This window comes from Nyctereutes procyonoides, unplaced genomic scaffold, assembly GCF_905146905.1.
Source record: "Nyctereutes procyonoides isolate TBG_1078 unplaced genomic scaffold, NYPRO_anot_genome, whole genome shotgun sequence".
NCBI classification, from domain to species: domain Eukaryota; kingdom Metazoa; phylum Chordata; class Mammalia; order Carnivora; family Canidae; genus Nyctereutes; species Nyctereutes procyonoides.
Window position 1 is genome coordinate 2,573,011 of NW_026575037.1, and position 27,819 is coordinate 2,600,829.

Consider the following 27,819-nt stretch of genomic DNA (forward strand, 5'->3'; position numbering starts at 1 on the left):
TAAATAAAAATTAAAAAAAAAAAAGACTTCTGCATCACTCGTATGTTGATCAAAGAACTTCACTTTCACAAGCCTTAGACCCATGAAGATAATCCAGAAATTGAAGGAAAAATAGTTTATTGAATAATTTATTGGAGAATTAAGGGAAAATAATTTATTGTAAGAACAGCAATTTTATGTGAACATTAGTTAGGTAACACCAAAAATTTGCAGGAAGCCTCGTAGAGAAGGAAGATGCCTTTCAAAAAAAATCTCATGGTTTAATTATTACTCTATGTGAAGATGAAAGCAACCATGGATTTTATTAGAGATGTATGGGAAAATACTTAGTAAAATAGTAATTATATATGGCTGTATTGACTTGGAGTCTTTTTCTATTTCAGGGTTTGAATATAATCTTTCATGTAGCCTTGGCTCTCCTAAAGGTAAGTCTGTTTTTATCTTTAAATTGAGCATAATTCAAATTTATAGGCTTTGACACATTATAGATTATTGAACACAAAAAAAGACTTCCGTAAGGAACTCTGATTCTCTCCTCCCATCCTTTGTTGTTGTTGTTAATTTGATTTTGTTTCTTTACTTTTCTTATAATCTACTTAATTTTGCTGTCCTAGCACTCTTTCCAGTAGCATATAAAGTTGTTTTCATTCATACAAGTTGGATGATATGAAAGTTAAAACCTGTTTTCTGTCAAAATGATGCCAGCCTTTTTCTTAAAATACTTCTTACCATAATAACATCCGTGGAGATACCTAAACATAGAATTGAATTATTAGAAAGTTTTTATAGTATACTAAGAAAAGAAACTGCTGCGTTTCAATTTGCACTTCTTTCTCTGAGAGCTAGAAATTTATAAGACACTTTAGAATTCAATTATAATTACCTTGTTGAATTTTATGTCAACATATCAAAGGAGCTTTAATAGTGTGGTAATAGCAAGACATTTGCTGCAGAGTTGGTGAAAGCAATTCAGTCAATCAGTTTTTGTCCTCCAGTCAAAGATGACATTCTGTTGCAGAAGGCGATAATTGCCTTATTTATTCAAAAACCATGCCGGCCCACCCTTTCCCAGTAAAACATAATTGTTAAAATTGCAGACTCTGGACTCAGATTTGGTTCTAATTTCAGCTCTAGTATATGACCTTGGGCAAATTACTCTTAAGTGCTCAGACCCTGAGTTTTAAGATAATAATAGAAACTAATTTATGGGGGGCGCCTGGGTGGTTCAGTGGCTGAGCATCTGTCTTCTGCTCAGAGCATGATCCTGGGGTCCTGGGATGGAGTCCTATATCAAGCACCCAGCAGGGAGCCTGCTTCTCCCTTTGCCTAGGTCTCTGCCTCTCTTTCTGTGTCTCTCATGAATAGATAAATAAAATCTTAAAAAAAAAAAAAGTAACTAATTTATGGGATTGTTGTAATAATTCAATATGATGATACATAATTTTATACTCCATGTGTCTAGAAAATTTTATTGCCTAATTAATGTTAGCTGTCATTATTGTGATTACTGTTATATTCACAAGGAAACTTAGAATTTGTTTCTAGATTCCCCATCATTTTCCCAAATTTCACAAAAGATAACGACTTGGTGTCTTCAGAGAGCCACTTGGTATTTTAGGAGAGCTTCCATAACTTACAGACCTTGACAAAGATATGACATAATATGGGCCCTATGTATTATTTTTTGTGAAGTTTTTAAATTGTACTTTAAATTGTTCATTAAATCATTTTGAGTTTAGATATAAACAATTCTTTTTTTTAATAAATTTATTTTTTATTGGTGTTCAATATGTCAACATACAGAATAACACCCAGTACAACAAACAATCCAATCATGAAATAGATATAAACAATTCTTATACCAAAGTTATTTTGGAAGTTGGGAAGATACTTAAAGTATTTTCAGTAAAAAAGATTCTATCTGTGTAGGGCTGGGATAAGACTTTTAGAATGCCTAAGCAGTCAAAATATTATATAATTCAGACTAAAAAAAATACTTAAGCATAAAGAGAGTGTAAGAAGGAAGTCCAACAAAGATGATTTTTCCTATCATGTCTAATTTATTTTTGAGATTCAGATATTACATCTTTCCCAAAACTTTTTTTTTTGATGATTTTTTCTTTACTGGTGCTGTCAGCACACACTTAATCTGTCTTTGGGGGGTAACCCAGGATTTCCTGTCCCTGTCAGCCTGCCTAATACTGTATCTGTCTGGTAAATTATCTTCCTGATGGACAGATATTTTTTTGTTTGATTACATTATTTTCATTTATTTTTGTTCATGTTAATTCAGATATGGCCTGTGCAGAGGACATTCTCTGGCCCCTGGACAGAAATACTTTTGAATTCTCCAGAAATACATGGATGCTCATCTAGTACCTTGTAGAATTTGCCTAGAGAAGATTAAAAAGGAGAGGTTTCTCACTACTATTGGCTTATATTTATACCCCTTCCTCGTATGAATCCCAGAGCTTACCCCACTAGAGACAGTATATATAAGCTGAACTGAAGTATACCAAATTGATCTGATTGCCCCCACCCAGGGAAAGAACATCCCAAACGTACATGACAGTGACTAGCATTTAGCTTCTAATCTAATAAGCCATATAAAAGAATGTATATTTGTTTACATAAAAATAACAAACTTAACGATAGTTCAAAGTGCTTATGAACCCAGCATGAGTTAACCAGTAACACACATTAAATGTCCAGGTGTTATTTGTAAGAGAATTGTGAATTTTGTTAATCAGAGAAAACTATTCATTTTTCTCCTGTAGTTGATAATTGAGGGAGCCAAGGCCCCAGATTGCCTAGTCTTTTGGCTAAATGATTGCAAAGCTGGATTTATGATATTTTTTAAGCAGTATAAATGTAGGTTAAGGTCTCTGTTACTCAGTATGATTTAAAGACACCTACTTTCTGAATGGGAGCTACTTTCTTTTGAGTTAGAAATAGTCTACCAAGTAACTAGAAAGCTATTGAGCTAAAGGAATGCTTCATTATCATAGGTAGCATCATCAAATCATTTAGGATATTGGCAGTGTCCATTCATTTCCCCCAAATCTGATTCATTTATTATATGAAACAGCATATAATACATTATAGTCACAGCATACAATACATTATAGATTAGAAATGATCAGTCAGGGACACATGGGTGGCTCAGTGATTGAGCATCTGCCTTTGGCTCAGGGCATGATCCCACATCAGGCTCCCTCTGGAGAGCCTGTTTCTCCCTCTGCCATGTTTCTGCCTCTCTCTGTGTGCCTCTCATGAATAAATAAATCTTTAAAAAAGAAAGAAATGATCAGTCAAAATAAATCTTAGCCATTATTTTGCCAGAGAATTTTTTATCAGAATGGGTTCTTTGCATTCAGACAGTGGTTAAAAGTAAATGATGGGTGGGGGCACCTGGGTGGCTCAGTCAGTTAAGTGTCTGTTTTTGGCTCAGGTCATGATCTCAGGGTCCTGGGATCAAGCGATCAAGCACACTTTGGGCTCCCCACGCAGCAGGAAGTCTGCTTGTCCCTCTCTCTCTGCCTCTGCTTGTGCTCTCTCTGTCACTCTCTCAAATAAAGTCTAAATGAATGAATGAATGAATGAATGAATGAATGAATAAATAAATAAATAAATAAATAATAAATAAATGACAGGGGGTACCTGGCTGGCTCAGGTGGAGGATGCAACTCTTGATCTCAGAGTTGTAAGTTCAAGCCCCATGTTGGGAGTAGAGATTACATTAAAAAAAAAAAAAAAACTTAAAAAAAATGACAATGTTTTTCTCCCCCCTTCTCCAAGCTCATCTAGTGTCTTATATATGCATATAAATATTACAGAGATAAAGAAAGTCCACTCACAATTCCATCCCTAGAGATAACCATAATAAAAATTTGGCATAAAAATCTTCCTCCCATGCTTCAATGTATGAATATGTAAGTGAGCATTGCCTATTTCCATTCATACACATGTATATGTATATATAGTTTTTAATATGGGTTTGTGGATTATAGTTAAGATGGGAGGTAGGAGATAAATCCAGAAGAACAGTGTACAAGGATGAACATCTATGTGTTTTCTTTCGAAAATTCCTGGTGACTCTTTTTCATTTAATAATATATTAAGTATATTATTTAAAATAAATATTTCATTAATAATATATTATGACATGCCTGTGTCACTACAGACATGTAGTGGTTAAGAGCATGGATGCTAGAGCCAGACTACTTGAGTTCAAATCCCATCTCCCACAATTTATCCAGCAATCTTCAATAAATTACATTTTCTCTATCTTTAAAAGAGTGATATTAGTAACACTTATCTCATTGGATTGTTAGGATTTAATGAGTTAATATATGATTGGTGCCTGGAAATGTGTATATATGAAAACATACTCAGGAACTATTATTACACATAGAGCTGCCTTAGTTTTTTTAATGACTGATTGGTATCTTATTATGTATACCATAATTTTACTTAACCAGGGCGGCCCCGGGTGGCTCAGCGGTTTGGCACCGCCTTTGGCCCAGGGCATGATCCGGAGACCCGGATGGAGTCCTAGGTCGGGTTCCCTGCATGAAGCCTGCTTCTCCCTCTGCCTGTCTCTGCCCCCCCCCCCCCTCTCTCTCTCTCTCTCTCTGTCTCTCTCTCATAAATAAATAAAATCTTAAAAAAACATTTTTTTTTACTTAACCAGTTTTATACTTAGTTTTAATGGACACTTATTTCCAGATTTTTCCTGTTAAACATCCTTAAATTTCCATCTTTGCATACTTATTTAATAATGTCTTTTGGATTAACCCTGAGGAATGTAATTGCTGGGTCAGATTATAATCATATTTAAATTTTTTATGCATATTGCAAAATTGCTTTCTACTAGCAATATGAGAGTACATTTCTCCATACTCTTGAAAAAGCAGAATTTCTAAATATGTGCTTTTATGAACAATGAAAGCAAGTTGTAAAACAAAGCAGCTTAAAAAAGTAAATTAATATACTAATTTGTTTCATTATAAACAAACATAAATCTTCAGACACTTTTGAAAAATTCAGTGTTCTTTCATTTGGGAACATTTAGGTTTTTGGTTGTTGTTGTTGTTTTTTCCCTAGGGAAGCCAGCTGATCATGGCTAAATTTTAGAAAAATGAGCCCTAGCTTGGATGGGCTTTTTATATTATGTAAAAGTTCTAAAGCATATCTTTGATGTTTTTGGCTTTTCAGCCTCTCTACTGTGGTCTTTTTCCTTATCATTCTCTGGAGCTTGCTTTCTTTCTTTCTTTCTTTCTTTCTTTCTTTCTTTCTTTCTTTCTTTTTCTTCTTTCCTTTTCTTTCATTTTCCTTCCTTCCTTCCTTTCTCTTTCTCTCTTTTTCTCTTCTCTTCTCTTCTCTTCTCTTCTCTTCTCTTCTCTTCTCTTCCTTCCTTTCCTTTCCCTTTCCCTTTCCCTTTCCCTTTCCCTTTCCCTTTCCCTTTCCTTTCCTTTCCTTTTTCTTTTCTCCATGCCCAGCAGAAAGACACCAGGCTCAACCTCATGACCCTAGATCATGACCTGAGCCAAAATCAAGAGTCAGACACCTAATAGACTGAACCACTCAGGTGCCCCATATTGAAACATTTTTCGATGAAATCACTAACAAAATCAGTGAACATGTTTCCATTTTTATCTTAGTTGATTTCTCAACAGTTATCCAAATAGTATAAAGATGTAAAACTTCCCTTTTTTGAAACATTCTCCCTTGGCTTCTGTCTTATTTTTTTTATCTCCTTCTCATCTTCTCATTTTACTTTTGCTTACTTTTTTTCCCTCTAGTTATTAACTTGAAGTTCCACAGAGCTCCAGCCTTCAGGAGCTCATTTGACACTTCTTTGTGTCTTGTTTATTCCTCTACTTTCATCTATAAACGTTCACTCTCATCTTTATATTTAGCCCAGATCCAGATATTTGGCTATGGACTTACATGTCTGCTTGGATGTTTCAGAAGCACAACAAATCCAAAAGCCAAAGCTGAACTGATAAGCTATCCTAGACCTTTGCCTCCTCCAGTAACCTTCATCTCGATGAAGAAATGATCCAGCGGCTCAAAGCAGAAACCTGGAAGTGGTCCTTAATGCTTTTCTTTTCTTAATCCCCAACATCTACTGAGTCATCAACTCCTGTTGAATCTACTTCTTAAGAATCTTTAGAATCAAAAAAAAAAAAAAAAGAATCTTTAGAATCTTTTCACTTTGGTAGTTAGTCTACCATACCCTCTAACCTGATCTGATGCAGTGACCTCTTTCAGTAGTAAGTATTGAACATCTACTAAGTGCTAGGCCCTTTTCTAGGCACTGGAGATAAAGTATTGATAAGGAAGGACCCTGCTTTTCTGGAGCTTGCATTCCAATGAAAGAAAGCTAGTACTTAAACAGTTATGTCAGCACAATCTGAGGTTTATGAAGGAGAATGATGTTGATGCAGAGTGAAGAGAGCTCCCTTCTTTTGATTGTCAATGAAAGTGCTCTGAGGAATGGTATATTTGAATGAAAAAAGTAGCTAGCATGCCAAAATCTGGTGAACGAGCCATGTAGGCAGAAGCAACAAGTAAGAAGGCCTTAAAGATTTTTATATGCTTAAGAAAGTGAAAAGAAGTCTGTGTGTGGAGTGTGATAGGTAAGAGAAGATGGTGGCTTGGATTTGGGTGTTAGCAGTGGTGCTGAGAGAAGTGGATGTTAGCTCTTCCTCCAGCTGCTCATGACCACTGTCCTATCCAGTCCCACAGTGTCACCAGAGTACTCTTAAAAAAAAAAAAAAAAAGATTGATTGATTGATCTGGAGGAGGGGTGGGAAAGAGGGAGAGGGATAGAGAAGCTTTAAGCAGACTCTATGCTGAACATGGAGCCCAAGGCAGGGCTTGATCCCATGACCCTGAACCGAAACCAAGAATTGGATGCTTAACCAGCTGTGCCACCCAGGCAACCCCCACCAGAGAACTCTTTAAAACAGATTTTATGGGATGCCTGGGTGGCTCAGCAGTTCAGTGCCTCCCTTCAGCCCAGGGCGTGATCCTGGAGTCCCAGGATCGAGTCCTACATCGGGCTCCCTGCAAGGAGCCTGCTTCTTCCTCTGCCTGTGTCTTTGCCCCCACCCCCCCATGTCTCTCATGAATAAGTAAATAAAATCTTTAAATAAACTAAACAGATTTTATTATTCACTTGACCAAACACCTATTCAGAGATAGATACTATTCTGTGTGCTTGATTCGATCAATGAACCTAAAATAAAAAAATACTTGCCTCTGTGAGCCTATATTCTAACATAGAGTTAATAAACAGTATACAGTTAATAAACAATAAACACAACAAACATTAAATAATAGTGCATGGGAAGAAGGAAAAGTACAGCAAAGGAAAGGGATCTTTGGGTAGGTTATGCAGTATTAAATCGGATAGTTGGGGTTAACTGGAAGTCTGTTTCTTAATTTGTTTCTCTCATGTTTTTCCTCTATTCATTTGTTTTGTTTCCTAAATTGCACATGAGGGAAATCATATGGTATTTGTCTTTCTTTCATTTCACTAAGCGTTATACTCCATCCATGTTGCTTTAAATGATTTAAAGAGAGTCAAGTGTTGTTACTCAATGTTGCTGTGGTATAAATGCATTGCAGGATTCCCAGCTGAAATGATTTATTTATTTTATTAGTGTTAAGCCACCCTGGTGACTATTGTAAAAAATATCTATCAAAGGCTTATATTCTTTCTCTAAGTGGAGAAATACTGGGGTGCCTGGGTGGCTCAGTGGTTGAGTATCTGCCTTTGGCTCAGGTCGTGATTCCTGGGTCCTGGGATCGAGTTCCACATCAGGCTCCCCAGAGGGAGCCTGCTTCTTCCTCTGCCTATGTCTCTGCCCTTCTCCCTGTGTCTTCCATGAATAAATAAATAAAATATTTTTTTAAAGTGGAGAAATAATCTAAATCCCACGCTCTTTTAGAAGTTATTCTTTTCCTTGGCTCCAAAAGAAGCATCAAATGATGATTTGTTCTCTTCTAGGATTTTTATGGTTTCATGTCTCACATTTAGGTGTTTAATCCATTTTGAATTTATTTTTGTGTATGGTATAAAGAAAGTAGCTCAGTATTCCCAACACCATTTGTTAAAGAGACATTCTTTTTTCCTTTGGATAGCCTTTCCTACTTTGTCAAAGATTAATTGACCATATAATTGTGGGTTTATTTCTGAGTTTTCTATTCTGTTCCATTGATCTGAGTGTCTTATTTTTGTGCCAGTACCATAGTGTTTTAATTACTACAGCTTTGTAATATAACCTGAAGTTGAGAATTGTGATGCCTCCAGCTTTGCTTTGCTTTTCAAAATTGCATTGGCTATTTGGGGTCTTTTGTGGTTCCATACACTTTTTAGAATTATTTGTTCTAGCTCTGTGAAAAAATGCTATTCATGTTTTGATAGGGGTTGCATTAAATATGTAGATTGCTTTTGGGTAGTATAGACATTTTAACAGTATTTGTTCTTCCAACCCATGAGTATAGAACATCTATCTTTCCATTTCTTTGTGTCATCTTGAGTTTCTTTCATAGGTGTTTTATAGTTTTCAGAATATAGGTCTTTCCCCTCTTTGGTTAGGTTTATTTCTAGGTATCTTATGGTTTTTGGTGCAGTTGTAAATGGGATTAATTCCTTAACTTCTCTTTCTGTGAGTTCATTATTGGTGTATAGAAATGCAACAGATTTCTTCACATTGATTTTGTATCCTGTAACTTAACTGAATTTGTTTATTAGTTCTAGCAGTATTTTGGTGGTCTTTTGGGTTTCCTATATATAGTATCGTTCATCTGCAAATAATGAAAGTTTTACTTCTTACTGGTTTGGATGCTTTTTAATTATTGTTGTCTGATTGCTATGGCTGTGATTTCCAATACCACATTGAAAAAAAGTGGTGAGAGTGGAGATTCTTGACCATAAAGGAAAAGCTCTCGGTTTTTCCCCATTAAGGATGTTAGTGGTGTGTTTTTTCATAGATGGCCTTTATTATTGAAATTTCCTCTAAACCTACAGTGGTGAGGGTTTTTATCATTAATGGCTATTGTGCTTTGTCAAATGCTTTTCTACATGTATTGAAACGATCATGTAACTCTTATCTTTTCTCTTCTTGGTGTGATGTATCATGTTGATTGATTTGTGAATTTTGAGCCACCCTTGCAACCCAGGAATAAATCCCACCTGTTCATGGTGAATGGTTTTTTTAAAATGTATTGTTGATTTTGGTTTGCTAGTATTTTGTTGAAAATTTTGGCACCTGTTCATCAAGGATATTGGCCTACAGTTCTCTTTTCCAGTGTGTTTTTCTGGTTTTGGTATCAGAGTAATGCTGGCCTCATAGAATGAATTTGAAAGTTTTCCTTCCTTTCTATTTTTTGGAATACTTTGAGAAGAATAGGTATTAATTCTTCATTAAATATTTGGTAAAATTTGCCTGTAAAGTCATCTGGTCCTAAACTTTTGCTTGTTGGAAGTTTTTTGGTTACTGACTCGATTTCTTTGCTGGTTATCAGCATGTTCAAATTTTCTCTTTCTTCCTGTTTCATTGTTTGTAGGTTATATGTTTCTAGGAATTTATCCATTTCTTCTGGGTTTCTCAATTTGTTGGCATATAGGTTTTCATAAGATTCTCTTTTAATGATTTATATTTCTGTGGAATTGGTTGTTATTTCTCCTCTCTCATTTGTAATTTTATTTATTTGGGTCCTTTCTCTTTTCTGTTTGAGAAATCTGGCTAGAGGTTTATTAATTTTATTAATTTTTTCAATGAACCAGCTCCTGATTTCATTTGATCTGTTCTATTGTTGTTTTCTTTCTTTTTTTTTTTTCCAGTTTCTATATCATTTATTTCTATGTGATTATTTCCTACCTTCCACTGACTTTAGACTTTGCTCTTTCTCTAGCGCCTTAGGTATAAGGTTAGGGTATTTATTTGAGATTTTTCTTGCTTCTTGAGGTACACATGTACTGTATACTTTCCTTTTAGAACCACTTTTGCTGCATCCCAAAGATTTCAGACCATTGTGTTTTCGTTTTCATTTGTTTCCATGTAATTTTTATTTCTTCTTTGATTTCCTGGCTAACCCATTCATTGTTTAATAGCATGTTGTTTAACATCCATGTGTTTGTGGTCTTTAATCCAGTTTTTGTTTTTGTTTTTTCTGGTTGACTCCTAGTTTCACAGCTTTGTGGTCAGAAAAAGTTCATGGTATGACTTCGGTTTTTTGTATTTGTTGAGGCCTGTTTTGTGGCCTAATATGTGATCTCTTCTGGAGAATGTTCCATGTGCACTTGAAAAGAATGTGTAGTCTGCTCTTTAAGGATGAAATGTACTAAATATGTCTGTTAAATCCATATAGTCCAGTGTATCATTCCAAGTCATTGTTTCCTTGTTTATTTTCTGTTTAGACGATTTGTCCATTGATATAAATGAGGTATTAAAGTCCCCTACTATTATTGTATTATTATCTATTCCTTTATATTTATTATTAGTTTTTATGTATTTGGATGCTCCCATGTTTGGTACATAAATATTTACAATTGCTAAGTCTTATTTTGGATTGTCACCTTTATTATTATACAGTGTCCTTCTTTGTCTCTTGTTACAGTCTTTTTCTTAAAATCTAGTTTGTCTGATATGTGTTGCTACTCTGGCATTCATTCATTCATTCATTTATTAATTACACAGAAAGAGAGAGAGAGGCAGAGACACAGGCAAAGGGAAAAGCAGGCTCCACACAGGGAGCCTGATGTGGGACTTGATCCCGGGTCTCCAGGATCACGCTCTGAGCCATAGGCAGGCACTAAACCGCTAAGCCACCCAGGCATCCCATCTGGCTTTCTTTTGACATCCTTTTTGTGTGTGTGTGTGTGAGTATGTTGACTGACTTTTTTACAGAAAAGTTCATTTTTACTGCTTTAATGTTTCCTGCCATTGTACTGTCACTTTTGGTCTCTTGTTTCCCCTCAAAGAGTCCCTTTTAATATTTCTTATAGAGTTGCTTTAGTGGTCATGAATTCCTTCAGTTTTTGTTTGCCTAGAAATTCTATTTCTCCTTCTATTCTGAATGACAGCCTTGCTGGATAGTGTCCTCTTGGCTGCAGATTTTTCCCATTCAGCTCTTTGGATTATCATGCCACTCCCTTCTGGCTTGCAAAATTCCTGTTGAAAAAACCGCAGCTAGCCTTATGGGTTTTCCCTTGTAAGTTAATGACTTCTTTTGTCTTGCTGCTTTTAAAAGCTTTTCTTTATCACTATATTTTGCAAATTTAATATACAATATTTTTGATACGGGTCTGCTTTTGTAGATTTTGTTGGGGGTTCTCTGTGCCTCCTGGATCTGGATGTCTGTTTCCTACCCAGATTAGGGAATTTTTTTAGCAATTACTTCTTCAAATGAATTCTCTGCCCCCCTTTTCTCTCTATTCTTCTTCTGGGACTCCTATAATATGAATGTTACTATGTTTGATGTTGTCACTGAGTTCCTGAAGTCTATTCTCCTTTTATATAATTCTCTTCTCTCTCTTTTGTTTAGCTTGATTACTTTCCATTACTCTGTCTTCTGGGTCATTAATTCATTCCTCTGCTTCTTCCAGCCCACTGATCATTCCATCAGGTGTGTTTCCCATTTCATTTATTATGCCTTTCATCTCTGCTATGTTATTCCTTATCTCTGCTAAGGGTCTGGTCTCATTCATATCTTCCACTCTTTTCTCAAGGGTCTCATTCATGTCTCTTTTCTCAACTCCATTAAGTATCTTTATGACCATATGACCATAAAGACCATTGTCATATGACCATTGTCCTTTCTCAGGTATGTTACTTATGTCTATTTCTCTAGTCTCTCTGACTATGACCTTGTCCTGTTCTTTCATTTATGGTAAATTTCTGTCTCTTCCTTTTGTGTGCCTCTGTGTCTGTTTCTCTATGTAAGAAAGTCAGCTATGTCTTCTGCTGAAAGCAGTGACTTTATGAAGTTGAGGTCCTAGAGTGCTCTGCAGTGCCGTGTCCTCTATCACCACAACCTGGCACTTCAGAAGAGAATCCTGTAGTGTTGCTTGCACCCTGCTGTTGCAGCTGAGTCACTTTTCCTTTCAGTACACACAACTTCCTGTTGTGAGCTGTGCTTACTCTCCATAGTGTTACTGGGACCCAGGAGGGCCAGTTCTGAGGGGGTTGCCCTCTGGGAAACTTGGGATCAGGCCAGTATTAGCAAAATTTACCCTGGACCACTAGTTTTATGCTGAATCCCTGAAAGTGTTGTGACCACTAGGGGCTGCATGCAGGGGTGGCCAGAGACACAAAGCTGGGCTTGGCGCACAATGATGGCACAGCTGGTTCAGTGCATGAAGGGGCTTGGGGTTGCACTGCTAAGTGTGGTGCAGGGCAATAGCTGGGAATACTCAGCTAGGTATATCACACAACAGTGGCTAGGGACACAAGGCTGGGCACCACAGTGGATGTGTGCCCAGCAACCGGGCAGGGCACATACATGGCTTTAACAAAATTTTCCCTGAGCCTAGAGCTCAGGTTACCAGGCTTAGAGTGGGTGAGTCCTCAGGAGAACTTGTGGGCATGGCACTCTGCTAGGGGGTTTGGTAGCAAGTATATGTGCAGCTCTGCTTCCTACAGGTGGCTCTATATTTATAGTGGGGTGAGGGGTGGAGAATGGCATCTGCCAGCTCCCTGATTTTCAGAGAACCTTCCAACATGCTCTGAAGTCAGCATGAACAGATCTTTCCCCATTTGCACCCAGCATTGTGTAAACTGCCACTTTTATGTTGCCTTTCTGTGCAAGCTGCTCTTTAAGGGTGGCAACCCAGTTGTCACTCCCCTCCCAGCTTGTCCAGTGCTGAATCAGCTGACTTCTATAGCCCCAGACTCCAAGTCCCACAGGTTTTAAAAACTCAAAGAATTCAGACCCTCAGGTTTCTAAAGTCAAACATTATGGGGATTAGTCTTCCTGAGGTGAGCTCCCTGGTGTGAAGACCCATTTGTTTCTTTGCTCTCTCCAGCAGGCACAGCTCCCTCATCTTGCAAACAGCCTAGTCCTGCCTTTCTGACCTTCCTAACTTTTCAGATGCAGATTCTTCTTTATATTTAGTTGTGGAGTTTGTTCAGCCTATCTTTGGTTGGGAGGATGGGATCACTCTCCAATTTATTGACTGGGATATGAGTGATACCTAGTTGAAAATGCGTGATGGAGTGAGCTCAGGGTCCTCCTATTCCACTGTCTTCCCAACTTTCAAAGATTTCTTCATCTAAGGTTTTTTATCGCTTTAGCTCTTACATTCAGCTCTTTCGTCTGTTTTGAATTTAACTTTGTATATGGAGTGAGACAGAATGTTATGGATTGGATAGTCATCCTCCCTCCCCATCCAAAATTCATGTATTGAAATCTTAACCTCTAGTACCTCAGACTGACTGTATTTGGAGATAGAGCCCTTAAAGAGGTAATAAGGTTAGAATGAGGTCTTTAGAATGGACCCGCATCCAGGAGGACTGGTGTCCTCATAGGAAGAGGAGATTAGGACATAGACATGCACAGAGGAATGACCATGAGAACACACAGGAAGAAGACAGCCATCTACAAGTCAAGGAGAGAGGCCTCAGAAGAAACCAACTGTGCTAACACATTGGACTTTTAGCCTCCAGAATTGTGAGAAAAAATAAATTTCTGCTATTTAAGCCACTCAGTCTGTGGTTCTTTGTCATGGTACCTCTAACATACTAATAGAGTAGAAGTACAACCTCATTGGTTAGCATGTGGACATCTGGTTGTCCTGTAACATTTGTTGAGAAGACTATTCTTTTCCCATTGAATTATCTTGGTGTCCTTGTCAAAAATCAGTTGACCGTCAGCACCTGGTTTTATTTCTAGACTATTTTATTGATTTCTGTCTATCCTTATGCCAGTACCACACTGCCTTGATTACTATAATTTGATAATAGGCTTTGAGATCAGGAAGTGGGTCCTTCAACTTTGTTCTCCTTTCTCTAGATTGTGTGGTTGTTGTGGTCCCTTGTATTTCCATATGAATTTTAGAATCAATTTGTTAATTTCTGAAGAAAAAAAAAGGACTGTGGGAGTTTGATAGGAATTGCGTGGAATCTTTAGATTAATTTAAGAGTTAATGTCATCTTAACAATATTAAATCTTCCAATCCATGAACACAGGATGTCTTCCCATTTATTCGGATTTTCTTTAATTTCTTGAAACAATATTTTATAGTTTTCAGTGCACAAAAGTTTTGCACTTCTTTAGTTAAATATATTTCTAAGTATTCTGTTTGATGCTACTGTAAATAGAATTGTTTTCTTAATTTCATTTTAGATTCTTCATTTCTGTTATCTAAAATTATGATGGTTTTTCTGTAGTGGTTTTTTCTCCTCAAACCTTGCTGATGTTATTTTTAGCTCGTGTGTGTGTGTTTCTTAGGTGTTTCTATATATAAGATATTGTCATCTCTAAAGTAGAGTTGGTTTTACTTCTTTCCCAATACGGATGCCTTTTATTTCTTTTTCTTGCCTTACTGCCCTACCTGGAGTATTCTTTTGACTTTTCAAAGAATGATTTCCCTTTCCCTTTCTGCTGGGAAGAAAGGTCAGTTTTATGGTCCAGCGGCTCTCTCCCTGAAGGACCATATTTGAAGCCATACAGGGCTAAAGAACAAGAAGTGAAGAGCAGAACACCTTGAAAATGGAAAATGGATTTCAGTTCTCCCTAGACTTTGATTCACCAACTTAGATTAAAGGTTCTTGTTTCTGTGCTTGAAAATGGTGACATAAGGAAGGGATGAAATTAGGAGTGCCATTCACCTTACAAAATCAGAAGTCTAAAGCCCTGGGAAAAATGAAGCAACTGTAAAGCTTTGAGATTGCAGTGATATTTGCACATTCAATTAGTTTTCTAATCTTCATGAAGGAATACCTATTGTCCTGTTGGCGGCAGTAAAACATTACTCCTGTGGAAATAGAAGCAAAGAGTCTGGCACTTCCAAGTGTTCCTGGTTCCCATTAACACTCATTCCTTTAAAGATTTTTTTTTTAATTTTTATTTATTTTATGATAGTCACACACAGAGAGAAAGAGGCAGAGACATAGGCAGAGGGAGAAGCAGGCTCCATGCACCGGGAGCCCGACGTGGGATTCGATCCGGGGTCTCCAGAATCACGCCCTGGGCCAAAGGCAGGCGCCAAACCGCTGCGCCACCCAGGGATCCCAACACTCATTCCTTTATATTGGTTTCCTCTTCCAACATAATTTTTTTAAATGTTTGGTTTCCTTTTTAGCTTTTCTCTAGTTTATCCTCAGCTAGATGATACTCTAGTGTTAGGGCACTATCTAATTAATGCTACAACCTACATAATCAGGGGCGCAAGATACTCAAATTTTAAAGTTCCAGAAATAATGCATTTTATGGACTAGGGATCTATATCAGAAAAAAAAAGTATATCATCACAGTAACATGCATGTATTACATAAACTTTAAATTTGTTGAAGTGATTTCTCATTATTTCTCATGAGATAATCCAAAATGCTAGGGAAAAAAAAATGCTAGGGAAGAAGGATAGTTGACTATCATGCCATGCCTACATGGTCAGTAATTCATTTACACTTAACATACCCTAAAAAAATACAAGGTCACTTGACAGAGATAAGGACAATAGAATCTAGTGTCCCACTTGTTCTGGTTCTTTGAGAAAACTAAGTAATTTTAGCTCAAACTCATTCAAGCTTTTCTCTCTTTTACTTAAAATTTCTCTTCAGAACACCTGGGTGGCTCAGTGGTTGAGCATCTGCCTTTGGCTCAGGTCATGATCCTGGGGTTCTGGGATTGAATCCTACATCAAGCACCCTGTAGGGAGCCTGCCTTTCCCTCTGCCTATGTTTCTACCTCTCTCTGTGTGTCTCTCATGAATAAATAAATAAAATCTTTAAAAACAAAAAAAAATTATCTTCATTTGCATCCTCCTCTGCTGTGCTCCTATCTTTAATGAAGGTTTGCGCTGCCTTCATTTCAAGGCTAATTTCCCATCTTGGTCCTTGATCCCAACTTTCTTGACTCCTTTTGGAGAAGCCCGTGATGGTCGGTTAGTTCTTTTATCCCACAGACATTCAGCATCCCTGAAGGCCTATTATTGGTGAGTCATAGGTCAGGTATGGCAGCTTGCAGAGTTGACAGTCTGGATCCTCCAGTTGTGAGTCTAATGGAGGAAGCAAACAAGTAGACAGTTACAATTTGGTGTGACTGCTCTGGGGTCTTTTTTTTTAAAAAATACATTAATTTTTTATTGGTGTTCAATTTACCAAGATACAGAACAACACCCAGTGCTCATCCCGTCAAGTGTCCCCCTCAGTGCCCGTCATCCATTCACCCCCACCCCCCACCCTCCTCCCCTTCCACCACCCCTAGTTCATTTCCCAGAGTTAGGAGTCTTTATGTTCTGTCTCCCTTTCTGATATTTCCCACACATTTCTTCTCCCTTCCCTTATATTCCCTTTCACTATTATTTATATTCCCCAAATGAATGAGAACATACACTGTTTGTCCTTCTCGATTGACTTACTTCACTCAGCATAATACCCTCCAGTTCCATCCACGTTGAAGCAAATGGTGGGTATTTGTCATTTCTAATGGCTGAGTAGTTGCTCTGGGGTCTTTAAAGGGGGCTCCAGGCACCCAAAGGCTGGATGTCAAATCCATTCTAGGAAAACCAGGAAAGATTTTCCAAAGGTGGCAACTAAACTTAGAGGAGGGCATTACAGGTAGAGTGAATAGCATGTGGAAGAGGCAGGAGGAGGAATGATCAAGTCCTTTGCTATCTTCCATTTGAGGGCAGTGTATGGAAAGAGATTCTCAAGGGGTTTTAATTACATTTTTGCCACCAACTTACTATGGGATTTGCATCAAATCATCTAACTCTCTAATCCTTAATTTCTTCATTTATGAAATAGAGGGACAGGAAAATATGATTTCTAAGGCTCTAAATTAGTGTCTTGTTGATTACCAATCTATGCCACATGTATGTATGCATTTATATGTGTATATGTATGTATTAGGTACATACACTGTATATGCTATCTACGACCATCTTGGTCCTTTATGAATAGATAAGAATCATCTAATATTAGCACAATTATTATTTAAATGTTTGACTGAAGTTTATCTTTGTTTCTTTTACCAAAAATATAATTAAATTTGGAGGAAAAGAATATTCAATCTATTATAGTTCTAAATGAATGCCAGCAAATTGTCTTCAGCCCCACTTAAAAGCCCCTTTAGCACAATCCTTGACAACTTTTTGGTTCTAAATTAGTGAAATATTAGTGTGCATGTGTGTATTTGTGTGTGTGTGTGAGGATGTGTGTATAGTGTATATACCCTCTGTACTACCATTATTCTCACCAGCTCTTTCCGGATATCCAAGTAATATGTTGGATTCATATAAAAAAAAAAAACCTGGCAACTAAAACCAATAACTATTTAACTATATAACATTTACCATTTGTGATAAACTCTCAAATGCATTTCTTTTTTTTTTTTTTTTTTTTTTTATGATAGTCACAGAGAGAGAGAGAGAGGCAGAGACATAGGCAGAGGGAGAAGCAAGCAGGCTCCATGCACCGGGAGCCTGATGTGGGATTCGATCCCGGGTCTCCAGGATCGCGCCCTGGGCCAAAGGCAGGCGCCAAACCGCTGCGCCACCCAGGGATCCCCTCAAATGCATTTCAATAATAATTAATAAATAATAGCAATACACCTGTCACTTCTTGAGCACTTAAAGTATACCTGGTGCTGTGCTAATAAACACTTTTAAACTAATCTTCATGACCTTTAAAATTTTTTCTTTTAAATTACAGTAAAATATGCATAACATAAAAATTACCATTTTAGCTGTTTCTAAGCATAGTTCAGTGACATTAAGTGCCTCCACATTGTTGTGCAATCTTCACTAACATCCATCTCCAGAGTTTTTTCACACTGTAACTCTGAGCCCATTAAACAATTATGCCCCATTTGCCCTCGCCCCCAGCCCTTAGCAACCACCATTCTACTTTCTTTCTATGAATTCAACTATTTTAGGAACCTCATATAAGTAAAATCATATAGTATTTGCCCTTTTGTAACTGGCTCATGTCACTTAGCATAATGTATGACCTTTAACTTTAAAGATCATAAAGAAACTAGGATACTTGGTGGGAGCAGGGTATAAACTAAACAAAACAAAGATGCCGTGACAACCAAAAATCTTTACATAACACAGGCAAAGTTTGGTGATTATAACACAAAGTCCTTTTTTTTTTTTTTAAGTGAGCATGTGCTAGTGGAGTCCGGGAGGGGAGAAGGAGAAAGAATCCTAAGCAGGCTCTACACCCAGTGTGGAGCACAATTCAGGACTTGATCTATTGACCCCGAGATTATGACCTGAGCTGAAATCAAGAGTAGAATGATTAACCTACTGAGCCACCCAGGTGCCCCTGTAGCACAAAGTCTTCAATTTCCTCAAAAATTCTTAAATACTCCTAACTTGGATTAGCCTTTTTTCCCCAGTGCCTTTCAAAAAGGACAGTGCATGGCTTGCATGCTTTACAAGTTAATAGAATCGAGTCACTAGTGACTTTTTCCAAACATCTGAAAAGAAAATTTTCTCATCAAGAGGAGAAAGGGGTCTTGAATCTTTAAACATTGCAGTCAGTAAACATAATATTTTGTACCTATTCTGCTCAAGGTATTACCCAAGACTCAGTGATTTTCTTTTTAAAGATTTTATCTGTTATTTCATGAGACACATAGAGAGGCAGAGAGATAGGCAGAGGGAGAAGCAGGCTCCATGCAGGGAGCCCAATGTGGTACTCGATCCCAGGACCCCGGGATCATGCCCTGCGCCAAAGGCAGATGCTCAAACACTAAGCCACCCAGGTGTCCCAAGACTCAGTGATTTGTATCCTCAAGCATTCATAACCTGACAGTTTAAAGACAGTTCCCTAATTTATGAACTGGTTGGTGTCAGTTAATGTCTCCATTTTACAGATGAGGAAACAAAGGCTTTCAGAAGGTAAATAACTTGGCTAAAGTCATTCAGTTAGGTGAATGATGCATCAGACCTAGAACCGGGCCTGTCTTACCAAGGAACCAGTGTTCTTAACTACTAAACTTTGGCAGGTGTGTATGTTTAAACCCTCCAGTTACCCTGTGTATAAGAGATTATTATTCCTACTTGACACTCAGTCCCAGAGTTCTTACTCAAAATTCCAGCATTTACATTTTATGTAGTCAGACACCCTCAAATTCCATTTTAAAAATACATGTTAACATCGTAAATGAATGAAAAGGAAGTTTTTTATCTAACCTGTTTGAAGATTGTATAGGAGAGGAAGAAAATTTCCTCAACCTTCTTAGTGTCTCTGGCTAGATCTGAAAATTAAACTGACAAAAACAAAATTAACAGGAGAGAAGCATACAAATTCATTTAACAAGTTTCACATGACATGGAAGCCTTTATAAGGAAATAAAGACCCTAAGAACTGGTTAAACTTGAGTATTTTTATGCGTGGTTTGAGAAGAGTGAACAGTTGTAGAGAAATATGTAGGACAAAGGGAGTAGGAGCTAAATGTAATAGATGGAGAAATTTCACTCTGCCTTCTTGTTTGGATTCTTCTCTTATCCTTCTGTCTTGGAGGTAAGGATATTCCTTTCCTCCAGGTTTGTGGAGGGTGCTTCTCACATGAGGATATCATGACCTTCAGGGGAGAAGAGCTGGGGAAGATCAGAGAAACCTTCCTGCTTCTGTTGTTTTCTCGAGCTTTTTCAGCTTAAAATATTCAATATGCTGAGGTCCCATATTTGGGGATAGTGTGTTCCATACTTCATCAACTGTATGCTCAAAGATAGTTGTCCCAGTTTTTAAATGTCACTGGTTGAACAGGGCAGAAGCAGAGCCAGAGCAATTAGGAGCCATTGTTATATTAAGAAATAACTGCATTTAGGCTAATGAAAACAAACTCACTATCAAGAATGATCATGAAATTAAAATATTCTCTTCTCTTGACTGACTAGAATAATATTTGGTTTCTGAGTTCTGCCTATCCATTTCTTCTTTCATAGCTTTTAAGATGTATGAAGTCATCCCGAATCCTGTTTAACGCCCTATTCAAACTCTTTTCACTCTGACCAGTCACTGTGTATGAGCTGATCTTAGGGAGATATTATCAGGAGACTTTTGTCAGAGGATGTCCCTGCCCAATAAGTTTTTATGACCTTTTTTATCTGCAAGAGTTGCTAGTATTGCTTTTCAGCATGAAATAGACTAATTTTGTTCATTAAAGTGCTGACAGAGTTGATGACTCACTGTAGGAATCGATTGATATTATCACAATAATATAACCAGTTAGAGGAAATTCAACTGAAGCATATAAAGATTTATTTGATAGCTGGTTTATGCAGGTTGAGAAAAGGTTGAAATATGCTTTTACTGGAAATACAATAACCAAAACCCTCATAGGCTTGGTCTTTTTCCCCCTCCTTTGTTGTTTTCCTTTGACTAAGGAAATTTGATTTTGGCCAAGCCAAGTGAATATAGAGCAAAATCTTTTATTTGTGACAAATGTAACCTTAATTAATTAGAGTATAAGCTAAGCTGCTGTTTAAAAAGAGAAAGAGTACATGAAAGAGGAACCATAAAACATACAGTGGTTTAAATGAGATGGTTTATTTCTTTCACACATACCATTCCAGAAAGAGGAGTACTGGTCCAAAAAGGCAGACAGGTCAGCTCCATGAGATCACTCAAGGACTTAAGTTCCCTATGTTTTTACTCCACCAGTTCCTAAGATGTTGTCCTCATATAGGTAGTTAAAATTAAATCAATGTCTCATCCAAGTTCCAATTCAGAGAAAGAGGGAAATTTTAAGCAAAAGTAGAAGACAAGCAATTTTCTTTTAAGCAATAGTAAGGAAGTTGAATATGTTACTTTTGCTAACATTCCATTGACATATGTTTTATTCATGGCCACACTTAGGGGAGGGGAACTAGGAAATACAGTCTAGCTCAGCGGCCATGTGACCTGTTAAATTCTTATGTCTATGGAAGAAGGGGGAAATTTTTTTTAGGGAACAATTAGAAGTCTGTCACAGTTTGCTCCTCTGGCCATTCACCATATCTATGATTACCTTCATTCTTACATATAAACACTATCTTCCTCCCAAGGGAGACATTCAAAAAGCCCATTCAGTTATTTCATCTGCTTAAAGTCAAGGGATTCTGGATGAGGCATAGTCCTTTCTCTCAGATCTGGAATGTTCCCTTGAAGTCCAGTGACAAAATATCTGCTCATCTCTCATACAGTGCACAGAAGTTGTAGGGAAAAGTGTAACTACAACAGAAGTTCTCATTTGGAAAGGAAAGAATAGGAAACATACCATAATCACCAGTCTGTCGGAATTTACTGCTCTAGTGGTAGAGGAATGTTCTTGTTTAGCTCATTTGGCAGCCCCCTTGTTCTTATCTCTAGGAGTATCTCATTATCCATTGTCCTCTGTGGTGACATCTGAAGTTAGTATAAGCGAGTAAGTATGCCCTTCTTGGAAACTCTACAGTTTTCAAAGTGTGCTTCCTATTTGTGGAGATTTGAAAGCCTTGGAGTTGTTTTAGTGATCAAACAAATAGAAGCTTTTTTTTTTTTAAGTCAGCCTTTTGCTCTGTTTAGGGAATTAATTAATTAATATTTTTGTGAGCTTTTGGTCTTTTGCTTCTAGTTAGTTTGTTGTGAATAAACAGATCCAAAAATTTTTTTCTAGATATAGTTCTTAAGTCTTCTTGTCTGTTTGCTTTTAGTGGCCCATTCTCTTCTTCTTCCATTTTAGTAGATGTTACCCTGAGGCCAGCTAAAACCACAAGCTTGGGTAGGAAAGCAGCACCCTTAAATTGGTCTTTGACTTTTGGCTCGATCTATATTTTGGCTGAGAAGTGTTAATGAGAGATTCTTAAGAAAAAATAAAGAGCCTATTTATCCTACCATTTGGAGGACAATTTAGATTTTCTAACTCTGGGACACCTGGGTGGCTCAGTGGTTTGGCGCCCCCTTCTGCCCAGGGTGTGATCCTGGAGACCTGGGATCGAGTCCCACGTTGGGCTCCCTGAATGGAGCCTGCTTCTCTCTCTCTGCCTGTGTCTCTGCCTCTCTCTGTGTGTCTCATTAGTAAATAAATAATCTTAAAAAAAATATTTTCTAACTCTGAGGCCTCAAAATCAAGGTACTTGATCAGTTTAAATTATAGACCACTTAACAGCCACTTCCTCTAGAGTGACAGGTATCATAGACACATACACTCTACCATTTAGTTATTACACTTTCACCTTTATTGTGACATTAAAAGGTTCACCAATTTTCCAGTCTGTAGTATCTGTTTTCTTGCCATATCTTTCACTCAACCACAAAGCTAAGAAATTTAAGTTTGAATTTTGAATTTTGCTAGCACCTTACTTCTAAGTACCAGTTTCTGTATTATAGGCTAAATTGCCATACCAATGCCAAATACAGTGCCTTAAACAAGAAAGACTTTTTTTTTTCTTTTTTATGTGACAGACTGAGGATAGGCCTGTGGTCGAGTTCAGTATGCAGCTCAGCACCATGAGATTATCCAGGGAACCAAGTTCCTTTCATTCTGTTATTTTACTTGAGGGTTTCTCAAACTCAGTATTATTTTTTAAAATATTTTATTTATTTGAGAGAAAGAGAGAATGAGAAAGAGAGGGAGAGAGCACAAGCGGGGTGAAGGGCAGAGGAGAGGGATAAGCAGACATCCCGTGAAGCAGGGAGCCCAACTCAGGGCTTGATCCCAGGACCCCTGGACCATGACCTGAGCTGAAGGCAGTTGCTCAACTGAGTGAACCACCCAGGTGCCCCTCAGACTCAGTACTATTGATGTATTGGGGCCAGCTAATGGTTTGTTGTGGATGGTTACCCTGTGCAGTATAGGATGTTTAGCAGTATTTCTGGCCTCTATATACTGGATGTCAATAGCACTTAACTAGTTAAGACCAACAAAAATGTCTCCAGACTTACCAGATGTCCCCTGGGAGGCAATATCACTCCTGGTTGTGAAACATTGCCTTATAATCTCTTGGAATCATCTTCATATATGTGGTCAAAGCAGATTTTGATCCATACTGGAGAGAAAAACCAACCAATCCAAACAGTCTCAGATGCTATAATTAGCAATGACATTAATATAGTAATTATAACTTTATTCCATATGTTCAAAAAGTTAAGATATGGAAGATGTAAAAAAGACCCAAACTGAAGTTAAAGAGATAAAATTACAATGTTTGATAGAACTAAGAAATATGTTACATGGAGGTTGGCTCGGAAGACAGCAGAATAGGAGGACCCTAAGCTTGCATCATCCCACCAATATAACTAGATAACACTCATATCAGCATAAATAATGTGGAAGATGATCTGAAGACTAGTAGAACAAACCCCACAACTACAGGTAGAGAAGAGGCCATATCAAAGAAGGTAAGCAGGGTGAAGACACAGTTTGGGAGCAAAATGGACTGTGGCCATTCATGGTAGGGAGGGAGCTAGTCGTGTAAAAAACAGAATTTCACAACAGGGAACCTATGAATAAGGAGGATGAATCGCCATAACATTGGTCTTTGAAAGCAAAAGGGGCCAAATTTCATGAGTTCTTATAACCAGTGAGACTTAAAGCCTGGAATTTTAAAAACCAGCAGGTTCAGCTCTGAGGGAGCCCTGAAGGCATCAGGAAGGGAGTCTCTGCCCTTAAAAAGACAGCAAGACAAAAAGCCCATGCACCTACAGCATAGCACCAGCAGTAGACTGGAGGGAGAGTGATTTGTTCATCTCAGAGCATGGCGTAGAGAGATAGGGATCATTGGGAGACCCCTCCAGGAACAAAGGAGCTGGTAGGTGCCATTTCCCTCTGCTGCTCCCCAGCATAAACAATGGCTACCTGTGGGAGCCAGTAGCACTCATTACCTAACTTGCTTGCACCAAGCCTCTCCCTCTATACCCCCCACCACACACCTCCACACTTTAGCAATCTGCCCTTCCAAGTCATGCTCTTGGCACTGCAGGCCCCCTCCTGCAGACTGCTACAAATCCTGTCAACACCATATCTCCTGACCTCATTTCCAACAGTGGAGGAAACAGGTCTCATTTCACAAGCAAACTACCGTGTGCCTTGTTAAAAAGTACCCTACTCCTCCTGGGGACCAAATACTGCCCATAATAGTCAAAGAGAGGCTTTGCAGACAACTAGACTGAAAGAAAAATAGACCAAGACCCAATAGCCCAGAACATGCACACAAAGGAGATACTCCCTGAAGTGCCAGGCCCTGGGGACACTACACTACCAGGCACTACAGGACCTCTTCATCATAAAGCTATTTATTGTCCTTAAGAACAGGGGAAGTAGCTGACTTTGCTAATACATGGAAACAGACACAGATAGTTAGGCAAAATAGGAAGACAGAGAAATATATCCCAAATGAAAGAACAGGACCAAACCACAGCAAGAGACCTCGGCAAAAAAGACATAAGTAATATGTCTGATAAAAAATTTAAAATAATGATCCTAGGGGTACTTGGCTGGCTCAGTAGAAGAGCATGTGACTCTTGATCTTGGGGTTTTGAGTTTGAGCCCCACATTGGGTGTAGACATTAAAAAATAAAAATAAATAAATAAGCAATGATCATAAAGATACTGGACCTGAGAAAAGAGTAGAAGACATCAGTGAGATCCTTAACACAGAGATAAAAATAAACCAATCAGAGATCCAGAACACAATAAATGAAATTTAAAATACACTTGATGGAGTAAATAGCAAGTTAAATGGATCAGGGGAACAAAGTAACAACCAGGAAGACAAAGTAGTGGAAAGTAACCAGCCTAAGCAAGGTTCAGAAAAGAAAATTATACAAATAGAGAACAGAACTCATCTCACAGAACTCATCAAGTATAATAACACTGGAATTATAGGAATCTCAGAAGAAGAAGAGGGAGAAAAGGAAACAGAAAATTTATTTGAGGATATAATAACTGAAAACTTCCCTAATCTGGGGAAGGAAACAGATATCCAGATCCAGGAAGTACAGAGATTCCCCCCAAAAATTCAACGCATGGAGATCCACTTCAAGACATATAGTCATTAAAATGGCAAAAATTAGTGATAAAAATTTTTTTAAACAGTGCAAGAAAAGACAGTTATATATAAGGGAAACCCCATAAGGTTCTCAGTGGATTTTCAGCAGAAACTATGTAGGCCAGAAGAGAATGGCATAATATATTCAAAGTGCTGAATGGGAAAAAGCTGTATCATCAAGGAAATCATTCATAATAGAAAGAGAGATAAAGTATTTCCCAGACCAACAAAAACTAAACAAGTTCATGACCACTAAACCAGCCCTACAAGTAATATTAGAGACCCTTTGAATAGAAAGGAAAAACCAGGGACACCTGAGTGGCTCAGCACTTGAGCCTCTGCCTTTGGCTCAGGGCGTGATTCCGGAGTCCTGGGATCGAGTCCCATGTCGGGCTTCCTTCATGGAGCCTGCTTCTCCCTCTGCCTATGTCTCTGTCTCTCTCATGAATAAATAAATAAAATCTTAAAAAAAAAAAAAAAAAGTTTAGGGTGGCCCGCGTGGCTCAGCGGTTTAGCGCCATCTTCAGGCCAGGGCGTAATCCTGGAGACCAGGCATTGAGTCCCACGTCGGGCTCCCTGCATGAAGCCTGCTTCTCCCTCTGCCTGTCTCTCTCTCTCTCTCTCTCTCTCTGTCTCTCAGGATTAAATAAATAAAATCTTAAAAAAAAAGTTTAAAAAAATAAAAAAATGAAAAACCATAAGTGAAACTATGAAAAGTAAAAAACACACAAAAAAGTAGAAATTTAATACATCTATAAAAATTAGTCAAGGAGGGGTGCCTGGGTGGCTTAGTCAGTTAAGCATCTACCTTTGGCTTGGGTCATGATGCCAGGGTCCTGGGATCCAGCTCCATGTGGGGCTCCCTGCTCAGCACAGAGCCTGCTTCTCCCTCTCTCTTTCCCCTCCGCACTGCTTGTGCTCTCTCTTGCTATCTTTCTCTCAAATAAATAAAATATTTTAATAAAACCAGTCAAGAGATTCATAAAGTAAAAAGATTCATAAAATATGACACCATATACCTACAATGTAGTGGGGAAGAGGAGTAAAAAATGGGTTTAAACTTAAGTGATCATCAACTTAATATAGACTGCTATATGCAGAACATGTTACTTACATACCTAATGGTAACCACAAATCAAAAACCAATAATAGATATGCAAAGAATAAAGAGAAAGGAATCCAAGTATATCACTAAAGAAAGCCAACAAACCATGAAAGTGAGCAAGAGAAGAGAGAAAAATCTACAGAAACAATCACAAAACAAGTAACAAAATGTCAATAAATACGTATCTATCAGTAATTACTTTGAATGTAAATGAACTAAATGCTCTAATCAAAAGACATAGGGTGACAGAACACATTAAAAAAAAAAAAACAAGACACATCTATATGCTCCCTACAAGAGACTCATTTTAGACCAAAAGACACCTGCAGATTGAAAGTGAGAGGATAGAGAAACATTTATCATGCAAATGGATGTCAAAAGAAAGCTGAGGCAGCAATACTTATATCAGACAAACTAGATTTTAAAACAAAGACTGTAACAAGAGATAAAGAAGGACACTGTATAATAATACAGGTGACAATCCAGTAAGAAGTTATAACAATTATAAATATTTATGCACCCAACATGGGAGCTCCCAAAAATAAAGCAATTAATAATAAACATAAAGGAAATAATAGAGGACTTTAATACCCCACTTATATCATTGGACAGATCATTCAAAGAGAAAATCAACAAGAAACAGTGGCTTTGAATGACACACTGGACCAATGGATTTAACAGACATACTCATAACAGTCCATCCTAAAAAAGCACAGTATACATTCTTTTCAGGTTCAGATAGAACATCCTCCAAAGAAATCATATTAGGCCACAAAACAAGTCTTAACAAATTAAAAAAAAAAAAAAAGGAAGTTATACCATGCAGCTTTTCTGACCACAACAACTCTGACACTAGGAATCACATGCAAGAAAAAAATCTAGAAAGAGCACATATACATGGAGGTTAAATAACATGCTACTACAGAATGAATGAGTCAAATAAGAAATCAAAGAAGAAATCAAAAGTACATGGAAATAAATGAAAATGAAAACACGGTGGTCCAGGGCCAGCCCAGGTGGCTCAGCGGTTTAGTGCCGCCTTCAGCCCAGGGCCTGATCCTGGAGACCTGGGATCGAGTCCCGCGTTGGGCTCCCCCCATGGATCCTGCCTCTCCCTCTGCCTGTGTCTCTGCCTCTCTCTCTCTCTGTGTCTCTCATGAATAAATAAATAAAATCTTAAAAAAAAAAAAAAAGAAAACTTGGTGCAAACCTTTGGGATGCAACAAAAGTGGTTATAAAAGAGAAGTTTATAGCCTAACTGAAGTTTATAGCCAGACTCAAAAAAAAAAAAAAAAAAAAAGCAGAGAGGACACAGATAAATAAAGTCACTAATGAAAGAGGAGAAATAACAACTAACACTGCAGAAATAAAAACATTTATAACAGAATGCTATGAAAACCTGTTTACCAACAAATTGGGCAACTTAGAAGAAATGGATAAATTCCTAGAAACATAACCTACCAAAACTAGAGGAGGAAGAAATAGAAAATTTGAACAAACCAAACACCAGCAA

General features: G+C 37.7%; 1 protein-coding gene across 4 annotated transcripts in view; it reads left to right on the forward strand.

The window, feature by feature from the left end:
- Positions 1 to 27,819, forward strand: part of RABGAP1L (RAB GTPase activating protein 1 like) — a 720,977-nt gene that overhangs the window by 514,629 nt on the left and 178,529 nt on the right. For all 4 annotated transcript variants that reach the window (XM_055319528.1, XM_055319527.1, XM_055319525.1 and 1 more), the window contains one exon: positions 384 to 425. In XM_055319528.1, coding sequence (XP_055175503.1) covers positions 384 to 425 — 42 coding nt within the window. The remainder of the gene's footprint in view (positions 1 to 383; positions 426 to 27,819) is intronic.